Source organism: Culex quinquefasciatus, chromosome 1 (assembly GCF_015732765.1).
Source record: "Culex quinquefasciatus strain JHB chromosome 1, VPISU_Cqui_1.0_pri_paternal, whole genome shotgun sequence".
In the NCBI taxonomy this organism is placed as follows: domain Eukaryota; kingdom Metazoa; phylum Arthropoda; class Insecta; order Diptera; family Culicidae; genus Culex; species Culex quinquefasciatus.
Genome location: NC_051861.1, coordinates 14,617,813 through 14,630,849, shown reverse-complemented (window position 1 = coordinate 14,630,849; position 13,037 = coordinate 14,617,813). Strand labels below are relative to the sequence as shown.

General features: G+C 37.3%; 1 protein-coding gene across 4 annotated transcripts in view; it reads right to left on the bottom strand.

The window, feature by feature from the left end:
- The window catches only part of LOC6033016 (hemicentin-2), a 319,767-nt gene that overhangs the window by 38,770 nt on the left and 267,960 nt on the right, over positions 1-13,037 (bottom strand). For all 4 annotated transcript variants that reach the window (XM_038250375.1, XM_038250472.1, XM_038250519.1 and 1 more), the window contains 2 exons: positions 5,133-5,432; positions 4,596-4,822 (listed from right to left, as the gene is read on the bottom strand). In XM_038250375.1, the coding sequence (XP_038106303.1) occupies positions 4,596-4,822; positions 5,133-5,432 (527 nt within the window). The remainder of the gene's footprint in view (positions 1-4,595; positions 4,823-5,132; positions 5,433-13,037) is intronic.

Below are 13,037 nucleotides of genomic sequence, written 5' to 3'. Positions count from 1 at the left end.
ATGAGTGCGTATGAGGCCGGAGTCGAAGGAGCTCTTGAATCCGATGGCGGGATGAGCAACTGGAGAAGCAGGTTTAGTTTTAACCACTTTAAAGCAAAAATCCGATTCAACCGGGAAAATCTGAGACCGGGGATCAAAAATCTCTTGGAATTCACTCGGAAGTAACATTCTTAAAGTCTTGGACATGCAGCAAGTGTAACATGTGAAAAAGAACATAATTTAAAAAACGTCTCTGCACTTTGTTTATTTTTTAAAATCTGACAGTAGACACCTTAAGTTCTTCTCAGTTTTCTTCATGTTCGTCATCGAATATTTTGGTTTCATAAACATGGCGGCAGTGACAAAGGGCTGCGCTAAATGCGTGTTCTGATTGAATGTGATAGACTGCCATAATGGTTGAAAAAATAGAGAACTGAGAAATTTGATTACAAATTTGACGAAAACACTAATTTATGCTGGATTGCTTATATAATTTACATAGCGATAGATGTTTATACATAATTTGAACATTTTTTTCAAAGAATTGAAATAAAATATTTTTTAACATTGAAAACAATGATTACAAATAATGTTTTTTTATGAAGCAAGTTGATTTTTTTTGCTCTATCTTCCCTATATTCGTCAGTAAAATTTCAACCGCAGCTGAATTTGAGCCACCAATTGCGAAAAATAAGCTTTCAAATTATTTTGGTTACCTCAAATATCTATTATTTATCATCGCCATTTTTGCAAACCATCTCCATTTAATCATTTGGCAAAACAAAGACTTATTCTTTGCCAAAATTAAACCTATCCAGGGTTTTAAGCGAAAATGGCGTTCGAATGATGAAATATCAAAATCACGCAGCAGCATCAACATTAGAAAATAAAATGTGGCTGTCATACATGGCACACTTGGCATGTAATGTTGGTACCACTGCGTTATTTTGACATTTCGGGCGTTCATCATTCGAACGCCATTTTCGCTTAAAAATGTGGATTTGGCATAAGACGTTTGAAGACGTATGAAATGTCATTTTTCCTTTTCTCAAATGTCTTATCAAGGCTTTGAGGATGTTGTTAGGATTCAGTTGTGAAGCCTTGAACTCCTATGTAGGTTTTATAAATAGGCCGTGACAACCTTTTGGGGAGGTCCTTTTTGATTTTAACAGAGGTTTATCGGGGTTCTGGGGAGGCTGTTACGATTTAGTGGTTTCAATGTTGGTTTTAGCTGATAGGTTGACAGTTTGATAAAGCCTAAAATGTTACTTGGGAGAAGAGCTTGAAGAAAAATTTGAAGTTTTCAGCGGCAGTGTTATAAATTCTGTAACATTCCTAATAGTGGGCAAATCTTCTTGCACTTTTCTGCAATTTTTTTCTCTGGAACACAAACTATGAGCTCGTGAGGTTTTAGAAAAAAGCAAAAATCATTAAGAGGCTCACAACTAGAGGGTGACGAGCGGGAATTCCCGGGAAAAATTTCCCGGGAAATCGACCATTTTTGGACCTCTCGATTCCCGGGAAATTCGGTCGAGACTCCCGGGAAATGTTATACTTATAAATACCGAAGCAAAATTATATAAACTAATCAGAATAATATTTGAAAAAAAAAATTGTTTAGAGCATTGGAAGCTCAATGCTTGCTGTCCAAGTTCGAATAAACCAATGCTTCTCTGATCTTCTTATTCAGATAGTTTAAAATTTAACTTATCAAAAATTCCAATAACTATAATTGAGAGAAGCCAAAAAAAACTGGACCCCAAAATTTATCTTGATGCATACTTAACACTTACACCCCAGAAATAAAATCTAAAGTTTTATTTAATTATTTTTATTTATTATTTCTGAGAGGAAAAACAAAATCAAAATAGGTCCAATTTCCATATCCTCTCTCGAGCATAGCAATCCTCATAATCTATTTTTAATCCTCCCTAGGATAATTTCTCTGTATCAAGGTAATTTTCTTTTTTGATGTCAACAAGCCATTTTGTGTTTCGCGTTCAACTTCAATATTCAATTATATTTTGGAAAAAAACACTCTGTCAATCTTTGTAATTGTGAACATTCGGATTTTCCTGATAACTGTAAATAGTTCTTCAATGAATATTATACAGTTGACCTTAAAATTAAAAAAAAACAAGTTAAAATTGTTGTTTTGAGTCGTTGTTTATCATATTGGCTATTTTTTTTACTTCACAAAAATCTAATAAGAAGTTCATGCAATAAGCTTGTGAAACTTTTGAAAAATCACTGAGTGCGAATAAAGATTCGTTAACATTTTAAACTACAATTTGGAGTCCCAAAAAGCTTAAGAAACGATCTTGTATCTGCAGATTCAGAAAAAAATAAATCAAAAGGTAGATATAGTTCCTCAGATAAATAGAATACTGAAGTGAGGGTTTCATAGAATAAGTATAAATTAAATGTAACTTAATTGATTGAAAAGTTACAATATTTTTATATTTCCTTTTTAATTTTTTGCCACTATTGACATAGAAAAAATAAACTCCCGGGTCCCGGGAATTCCCGGGAAATGCCCAAATTTAACTCTCGATTCCCGGGAAATTGAAAATCTCGAGAATCGTCACCCTCTACTCACAACTGGCAAAACCCAAAACGCACCGATTTTACGGGTTGGGACCATCCATAAACCACGTGGACTTTTTTGGGAATCTGTTACCCCCTTCGTGGACAATTGTCCATACAAAAAAATCTTATTTGTATGGGTCGTGGACAATCACCATACCCCCAAAAGTGTCCACGTGGTTTATGGATGGTCCCGTTAGATCCCATTTAAACTTCACAGTCAAAGCGACAGGTCCTGTCGCAACCAATCAAGCTCATATTTGGGATTCGGGCTCAGCAGTCACCTAGGAAACCATGGCCTGAAATGCCCACAAAGTTCGACCATTTTGTTGCATCCATCGCATTTTAGCCACTTTTCTGAGGAAAAATCTTATTAATTAAAAATAAACAACCCTGCAAATGACAACAAAGAATCCTTCTTTAATTGAGTCGAACTTTTTATCTTCAGTTTGTTCTTGAAATCAAACCGTGCGTTATGTTGTTTTGCGTTACATATTTAATCATTTCCGTAGTAACAGTTCAATAGGACGAATCTGCGTCGGTAAACAAGCAGTCTATCCCCTATGCTCAAGTGACAGTTCACGTGAAGTAAGAGGAGGATAGACCGCTTGTTTACAAACGCAGATTCGCCATATTGAGCTGTTACTACGAATTTTAAAAGAAAATTGAACTGACAACTGAACAATTGACATTCAATTGGGGTTTGTTTTTAGAATACAGGAATAACCATAAAATTAAAAAGAAATATAATTTCATTACCAAATTTTGTTTCATCCGGCACCAATGGAAGAATCATCATCAGAAGAAAATCTTTTGACGCTCATCTAGAGAAAAACTCAGAATGGAACATGGCTCACCTCTTTCACGTACGAAAGATCGATAAAAGGAATCTCGAAAAATGATCATTCAGGGTAACATCTACCCATTGTTGCCAAACAAACGGGGTCACTTTTTAGTTTGACGCCCCTTTTATACGGAGTTCACAAACACTACCAAACGTTTGTTTTGAAAGTGTGCGTGAGCGTCGTGTAAAAAGTGACAGGTCGTCACTTTTTGCCTTCCTCACCTCACTAAGGCAAGGCTATACAATCACTCGAAAATTGAACTTCTTAAATATACCTTCACGTATACGTATCGACTCAGAATCAAATTCTGAACAAATGTCTGTGGGGATGTGTGTAGACATGATTTTTTTTTCCACACGATTTTCTCAGAACTGGCTGAACCGATTTTGGCCGGGTCAGCCTCATTCGATTCGTTTTGGAGTCCCATAAGACCCTATTAAAATTTATTCTGTTTAGTAAAGTATTTAAAAAGTTATGCTAAGAAAAAGATATTTGTATCTACAAAAAAGGTGATTTTTGCATAACCTCAAAAGGCCGGGTCTTTTTGTTTACGTGTGAGAGTCGCGCCAGACGCGAAGCGCCCGGTTGCCATATTGCTTCAAATGAGAGTCTGCATGTTTTCTAGAAAAGTCTGTATCAGGTATATATTTTTTTCATAAACCTATTTTCATTATTACTTTGTAAATATAAGGAAGGCACCAACCACCTAATGGTGGATTAAGAAACGTTTTAGTTTGACTTTGACTAATCAACGAGGTACGCTTGCAGTTGTAAAAAATGACCTACGTATCACTTTTTGTAGATGGGCACTTAGAGTCATTTTTTGTTTTAAGCAGATCGGGTAAAGAAAGTTCGCAAGCGAAAAAGCTTTTTTTTGCGATTATTCCATCCTTGGTTCGAATAGTTAAATTCGTTCGGATTCATCATTTTCAAGATAAGCCGCAGCTTGGTGACCACTGCCCTGCAGCTGACGTCCCAAGTTCGTCAAATGCATTCTCTGATTTAAGCTACTTGTTCATTCGTGACATAACTTACGCTGACGACCTGGAAAAAAATAAAAATAAAAGCACTCACAAACACAGGTGCTACGTCTTTCTACGCTGCCGATTTGGCGAATTTCAAAGTCAACATTGCTCAACGGTAAAGCTTCGAATTCACAAAAAAAAAATCTTCTTCTGGACCTACCTGGTCGTTCATGGTGGAAATCTCGTTGTCAAGCATCTCGGTCGGTGGGCTGCGCGTGTAGTCCAGGGACGACGAGGAGGCCGCTCCGTACAGCAGCGGGGGCGGCGCACCGCCCACCACCTCTAGCAGGAAGCTCTGGACGAGGCCCCCGTCGCTGCCGGGCTGGCAGACCACCTCGAGGACGGTGTCGTTGCGGAGCTCGCAATTACGCGGTGGGTCGGGAATTTCTGCCGGAGAAGAAATCGAACCAAAAGGGAACCGTTTTAGGCGTTGGAGGGGGTTTTGGAATTTGAATTTTTAATTAAAACCAGTTCAGGTGGTGAGGTGTAATGGCGAAATGTACTTCCTGGATTGGAAGATGGGACGTGTGCGGTGGGTTGGAGCGAAGATTTTAGAGAAATTTTTACTTTTGTGAAGATATCCTCATAGTTGTTATTCAATACTATTAATTTGTCTGTCAAGCGCCAAAAATGAAAAAAAAAACATCTTCGGTCCACCAAACCGCACACCGTTGCCCAACACTCCACATGTACTTACTCGCCGGCAGGATGTGAATCAGGCAGGGCTGCGTCTGCCGGCCGACGGCGTTGATGGCCCAGCAGGCCAGCGTGACCAGCTCGGCGTCGGACTGGGGCAGGTACGTCATGGTGCTGACTAGCCCGTGTGAGCTAACGCGGGAGTTCAGAACCGGCGACACGTTCCGGGTGTTGTTGTACGTCCAGCTGAACCGTACGCCGTCCGGTGGGTCCGCCTCGACCTCGCAGCGGACGTGCATCGAGTGCATGTTGAGCGACCCGACCGAAGTCTGCTCCGTGCCGGGCTTGCACCGGGGTGCATCTGCAACCGAGAGAAGAAAGAGACGCCAACCAGGACCAAATTAGTGCATAATAGGTATTCCCACGGAGTATCGCCGGACTGTTGTGTTGTTGCCTTTCCCATTCCTACGGTATGACTTGCAAATTAAGTGAGTTCCAGCGAAACGACCGGCCCACACCCCCAACACACACTGCTGTCTACTCTGAGATTGGAATTGCTCATTCCGGATCATCAACTGGCCGGGACCAAACGAGTGCTATTTTGAGGTTGGGCTATATCGTTTCGGATCAAACTAGGAACTGCAAATGGACGGTCGTTTGGCTTCACGAATAATTTGTAGTGCAATCGGAGGTTGTTTTCGATTTTACAAGCTAAATAGGCTACGAAGAGACCATACTTTGGATTGATAGTTAAAATATTTAGGCGTGGAACAATAACAGACGAATAAAAACTATCAAAGTAATCAAAATTAAAATCGAAGTAATGTTCTCCTTTGATTGGAAAGCATTTCCCGCTCAAATCAGGGCAATTTTTTCTGGTTCTTTTGTACCCGCCCGTCTCCGATTTCAATGAAACATTGTAGACATGTTATCCTAGACCAATATATGGCATTTTTGTGTATATGGAGCCAATTGTACTCGAAAATAACATTTGAGAAGGGTGTAAGTTATTTAAATATTTTTGTACTTTGCAATTTAAAAATTACTGTATCTCGAAGCCGTTGCATCGTATCAAAAAGTGGTCAAAGACAAACTTGTAGGAAATTGGGCTTTTGAATAAAAAAACACTGAAATAAAAATACACGCCACTACTATGAGATTTATTGATTTTTAAGCTTTAAAGTCAAATATTAAGGTGATGTCACGAACATTTCGTTCAAATTTTTTGAGAAAATAGGCTAAAATGTTACAAAAAGACTGACGAAAACTGCAGAATGGTAAGTCCCTCCTAAAAAATACCAAAATCATTTACTAAAACTGTTTTTTTGAAAAGTGGTCTAAACGTCAAAATAAAAAAAAAGTTTTTTTCAAAAATTCATAACTCGGTGGAAGATTTTTTGACCAAGTTTCTCTATAGCTAAAAAGTTGCGGTTTTTTGTCCCCTAAAACAAATCAAAAAAATCTCGAAAATCAAATATACGTATTTTGGGCAATTAAGTTTTTGTTATAAAAATGATTAAAAAATCTGCAATTTTTTTTTCGTGTACCTATTGATATAGAAATTGTCAAAAACCACCAAAAATCCCGTTTTTTTCAACATTTTTATTTTTAAAACCGCTGTATCTTCCCAAGGATGTTTTTATGTAAAATTGTCTGGAGAATCGAGTGCGGTGCCTGTGTGGACGCTCAGTCCTGTTTTTTCGTGTTATTTTCCGTCTCTTTTGTGTCGCTGTTCGAGTGCATGGGGTGATTGGTCATTATAATTAAATAATGGCATCAGTAGTGCGGTGCCTGTGTGGACGCTCAGTCCTGTTTTTTCGTGTTATTTTCCGTCTCTTTTGTGTCGCTGTTCGAGTGCATGGGGTGATTGGTCATTATAATTAAACAATGGCATCAGTAGTGCGGTGCCTGTGTGGACGCTCAGTCCTGTTTTTTCGTGTTATTTTCCGTCTCTTTTGTGTCGCTGTTCGAGTGCATGGGGTGATTGGTCATTATAATTAAATAATGGCATCAGTAGTGCGGTGCCTGTGTGGACGCTCAGTCCTGTTTTTCGTGTTATTTTCCGTCTCTTTTGTGTCGCTGTTCGAGTGCATGGGGTGATTGGTCATTATAATTAAATAATGGCATCAGTAGTGCGGTGCCTGTGTGGACGCTCAGTCCTGTTTTTTCGTGTTTTTTCCGTCTCTTTTGTGTCGCTGTTCGAGTGCATGGGGTGATTGGTCATTATAATTAAACAATGGCATCAGTAGTGCGGTGCCTGTGTGGACGCTCAGTCCTGTTTTTTCGTGTTATTTTCCGTCTCTTTTGTGTCGCTGTTCGAGTGCATGGGGTGATTGGTCATTATAATTAAACAATGGCATCAGTAGTGCGGTGCCTGTGTGGACGCTCAGTCCTGTTTTTTTCGTGTTATTTTCCGTCTCTTTTGTGTCGCTATTTGTGTACATGGGGTGATTGGATTTCTTCTGATTCGTGTTGTTTTCATCTCTTTTGTGTCGCTGTTTGTGTTCATGGGGTAATTGGTCTTCTTCTTCTTCTTTTTTCTTTATTTTTAGTTCGCGCGTTCGTTGGCCAATGAGTTTATTTTTGTTCTCTTTACATAGTTTTCGATAGAAACGATCCGAATTCTTTTTTTTTTCGAGACAATCCAGTCGTATTGCTGGATTAAGTCCTTTCTATATCATCGATGATCGGAAGGCACGCCGACGAATATGTTTTAAGGCTTATGTATAAAATCATTTTAATGAATAAAGCCCTTCTTACATCACCGTTGATCGGAAGGCACGCCGACGAAGAATTTCTGGAGGATCGCGGTCGAATTAATACTATATTTAAAATTCTAGATAGCTATCTTTCGGATTCGATTGTGAGTAGCGGGACTTCGCGGTTACTATGCAACGTGTTTTTGGAGTCTTTTTATATTTTAAATTTATAAGTCCTTCTTTTATCATCGTTGATAGGAAGGCACGCCGCCGGTTAAGTTCGTTTAAGTTATTGTTTTAATTTCATTACAATCGGTTACGTGGTGTCCTGTTTTCTTTTCGTTTATATTCGTTGATCGTAATAATTTATTCCAACTGGCAGCTTTAGTATTAACTCATCTACTATTTTTGACATTTGCTCGCGTTATCTTAATTGTACCAACAGTAAAAATATACTGATAAGTCCAGCCCATAGCACTAACGCTCGGTTGGCACGCGTTCGATTAAAACAAACTTTTTAAATAATCAATTATTTATCTTTCAGCAGCCGGCTGCCTAAGATTTAAAATTTCAACCGATAAACAAAATGCTCATGGTCACATCACTGCCACTCGTGAATCCTGACCTCATACCCATCTACTAACCCTCAAAACTCATGTGATACTTTGTCGGAGAAGCAGTCGATTGGGCGGTCTCTATCACTCAAGTATCGGACTAACATTCCCATCCACTTCCCCGTGACCCTACCACTGGTCGTGGCCGGCGCCGGTATTGATCAGCATGATAGGGGCCTTTGAGAAGTTGCGAAGCGAGGAAAGATAGCACCCACTTATCTTCCACGGCTCGTGGATGTAACTTCTGGAGGTCCTGGTCAATAACGGAGTAGCAACTGCGGGTGGGCACCTATGCTTATGCTTATGCTTATGCTTTAAAAATGATTAAAAAATCTGCAATTTTTTTTTCGTGTACCTATTTTTTCTCAAAAGTCCTCTTCAATACCTACAACTTTGCCGAAAACTCCAAATTGATCAGAAAATTCACTCAAAAGTTAGAGCTGATTGAATATTTACGTACCATTTTTGTATGGACAGCAGCCAAAATTGTATGGAGACTTGTATGGGTGAATCAATGACACAAAATAGTTTCTTTAGTCATAGGGAAGGCCCCCACAAAGTTTGAGCCAAATAAAAAAATACAAACAAAATCCATTTCCGGTTTTGGTAGGAATTGCTCTAATCTCAAAAAAGATTTTATTTCAAGTTTTTGGTCCCCTTCCATCAAATTTTTCTTCGAATAATCAGTAGGAATACATGTTTTCAAAATTCTTTGATATTTTGCCAAATTTTGACAGTAACAGAACTGTAATAATTTATAAAGCTTTCAGTGTTATTTTTTGCTCTCTAATTCGGAATACCGGATAAAGAATCAAAAGATAAGTTTAACGTCTATTTTCGATACAAAGCAAAAAACGGTTAATTTTGAAAGGTTAAAAATTTGGTTGGTTGATACTACCTATTTTTTGCGTAATTTTAACTAAAAAAGTGTAAAAATCTTATGAAAATTCACCGGTTTCTGATGTTATATTACACATTACTTCAACCCAAAACCTGTCCCCATTCTCTGATGAATATTACCATAATTTTTTTGGTGAATGTGTGCCAAATCTTAAATAAAAACATCTGGAAAAAGATGGGGAAAACACAATATTACAGAGAAACCCCTTTTTACACGGTGGCGATACGCTTTTTGTTTTGTAGATTCCTCTTAAACCAAACAATATTTTTTCAAGCTTCAAAAAGCGTTTTTAGTGCAGAAAAAACCTACAAATTGCTTTTGAAAGATTGCAAAAATGTTGAATAGTTCCGGAGATATCGACAAATTAGAAGAAAAAAAACGTGACGCATCGCGTAAAAAGATGTACCTCTGTATTTATTTCAATTCTTGCATGTTTTTAAAATGATTGCCATTTCTGAGATAATTTGTTTTAAACATGGACGAATTAAACAAATAATAAGAAAGTTTTGATTTTTTTTTTATTTCAACACCAAGTTATTTTTTTTTTCTTAAAAAAAGATCTGTCTACGATTTTGCTATTACTGTACATATGCTTAACATAAATTGAAGAATTGCTTTGCAAACTGAATGAGATTGAGATGAAAAACAAAATAGTAGGTTATGCAACAAGTTGCAAAAAGAGGATTTTTTCAGCACGAGTCGTACATTTATCCAACGAGATTCACCGAGTTGGATAAATACGAAGAGTGCTGAAAAAATCAAGTTTTGCAAAGAGTTCCATACAACATTTTTTGTAATTCCGAGAAACACCTATTGAGTGAAATTTTATGTCAAATTTTCATGTATTTTGTCAATAAATCGTTTGACTCAAAAAAATGTTGAAAAGTGTTACTTTTCGAAACAAGTGCTGAAAAGTTCAACTTTTGAGTACCCATTTCAGTGCTGGAAAGTAGAACTTTTTTAGCATTTATTTTGAAAAGTGTTGCTATTCGATTCTGTTATTTTTGGTACAGAAAAGTAGGCTATTTCGTCGTTCAAGAATGACCGGAAAAGTAAGTAGTTTCACGACGGAATTGTAATTTTTTTTTTAAGAAGCATCAACAATCAATTGGAATTTTTACTTTGAACACGAAGTGTTATGAATTTTTCAAAGAGATCGCCTTCTGAGGATTATCAGCAGATATTTTGTTTTTCTTTTCGATCATGCAAAAATCGCTAAAAGCAATGAAAATTTAGAATGATTTAAAGAAAACAAAAACGATAAATTATGTATCAATCAATATTCACGTTACTTTTCAAACTTTATGTCATTCAAAAAGATGACGATTAAAATATGGTTGGTCCCTACCGATTATTGAAAATGTTTTATAATCTCTTCTTGAACATTTTTTTGAAGATGTGATTGTGATTGAATAAACTGAAATATTTCAATGACCAAAAAAAACACTCTAGAGGAAATAAACCCATTTTAAGCCAAATAAGCGGTCGTGTTTGAATAATGTTGATAATCTAGAGTATTCCTTGAAATTTACCAAAGCCAAGTAAACCAACGAGTAGAGCAACTTTTTGTGAACATTTCTGTTTATTTTCACTTTTATTAAAAGTTATGCTATTCCTTTTTGCAAGCATTTTAAAAATATATTTCCCAAATGCATTTTTATCAGTCGAGTGCATTGGGCCACGCCCATTTTCCTATTTTCAGCTTAGTTCTTTTTTTCCAGCGCTCTGCTTGGTGCTGCCAAAATTGATGAAATTTTAAGCGAACACTCATGAAAAGTAGCATTTATAGATAAAATATTCTGGCATCACTGCCTCAGTCCATCAGGAGCTGCTGGTGGTGTTGGTGGCCACCCTTTGTTCTTTATTTGCCTTCGCTTCTCGCTCGGTTTACTTCAGCCTTCGATTGGAATGGGTCGTCAAAAGTCAAACGTCAAAAGACTTGGCGCGTTTGTTTTTTTATGGCGCTTGCTAATTATTTACATGTTTCGGGATAATTTTTCAAGTGAGTGGCTAAATAATGTTCAAAAGAACATGTTGCCGCTAGTTGGAAGCAATTTTTTATCTTAAGCGCTTTGAAAATGTTAGCACAAGTGTAAAGATATTGATGGCGACTTTCGTTAAACAGTTAACCTCTCATCTTGGGTGTGGATGTGTGATGCCACCAAAATGATGAGAAATGGTCTCGCAAAATAGAAATTATGATCAAAAGAGCATTAAATTTGATCTTTTGGGCCAGTATATGGCACAAATTTGCGTGCATACTAGAGGCGGTGCTGTTGCTGGTTAGTTTAGCCTAGAGAGTTTTTTGGAGCTTAAATCGAGCATCAAGCTCTTCATATGACGAAGATAGGTGTCTGATTAGGAAGGGTATATTTACTCTAGGTAATTTTCTTAGGCTCTATCTATAGCCATCTTGACAATTTGAAGAACACATTTGAAATTTTATTAATAGAACAAACATTTTCACGAAGACGAACAAATTGAAAAAAATATAATTTATAATATAATTCATGATAACATTTAAGCAATATATAACACACGTTACAGACGAATTAAAAAAAAGTAAGCTTGAAATAAAAAAAAAATCATTGTAAATCTCAAACAGTACAGGTATGATCGAGCAGCAAAGCATACATTCTGGGAATGATATATACAGCATTCTCCATAATATAATACTTCATCTTCTTCGGGGTAGTATTGCCTATCAGCATTCTTTTGTCAAAGGTAAGTAATTAGATGTTTTTTTCTGTCTGCAAGGCATGCGTCTGTTTGTGCAGTTAAGTTTCCGAAGAAGCAGCTTCAAAAGCTTTGCCTCTGAGGCAAAATTCTTCTGAAGTCACTGGTTACGAATTGCTTCATTCAGGAGAATGGTATCGTAATTCATATTCATTCTCAGAAAAAAGTGGTACCTATTTATACAAAACATTCTTCAGTTACGTAAAACGCTCTTCCAAATCAGTTCACGTAAGGCCCGTTTTTCCAGGCACTTGGTCGTGTTCAATTTAACTTGCCCAAATTTGGAATTCAATTGAAATGAACCTTCTGGCGTATTCTGCTTCGCCTCCGAGCGGCAATCAATTTAAGCAATCTTATTAATTTAATACCCATCGAAGGAAGGCATCGAAATGACCTTTTTTTTGCCCTCCTCAAACTTTCGCTGGAAGTAAATTTTCCTAGCCGCCCCCTCTGTATCTACTGCAGATGGTGTGTAGCCTATTGTTTCGGAGAGCTTTTCATTTGTTTTTTTTTTTTTTTGTTTGGGTTGCTGCCATTTCCAATCAACGAATTTTCCATAGAAATGGTGGTGGCGAGGGGGGGGGGGACCAACACCTGGGCTCCAATTGTTGTTGAAGACTGAGAAAATGAGAATTTTCTCCGCTCATTTACATGTATTTAGGAGTGAAATGCTTTTCCAATTTTCGGAATAACAGCACGCCTTGCAAAATGAACAAAATTGGAGAGAACATTTTCATAATTGATTTGTGTCATAGGAGGAGCTCTAATAGACAAATATTGAGAGATGGACGGATTTTGCACGGTTTGAAATTTAATACTTCTCAGAAGTGACATAAAAACTATTGCTCTGACAATTATTTCAATTCTAAATACTCAGTATGCTAACTTCTGCAACTGAATAATAGACGCGACTGTAATTTCTTGCAAACCAATTTCAAAGTATGCCTTCCGGGCAAAATCAAACACTTTGAACACCATCCTTTGAGTGTTAAATACCATGTGTTGCTTAATTGCGA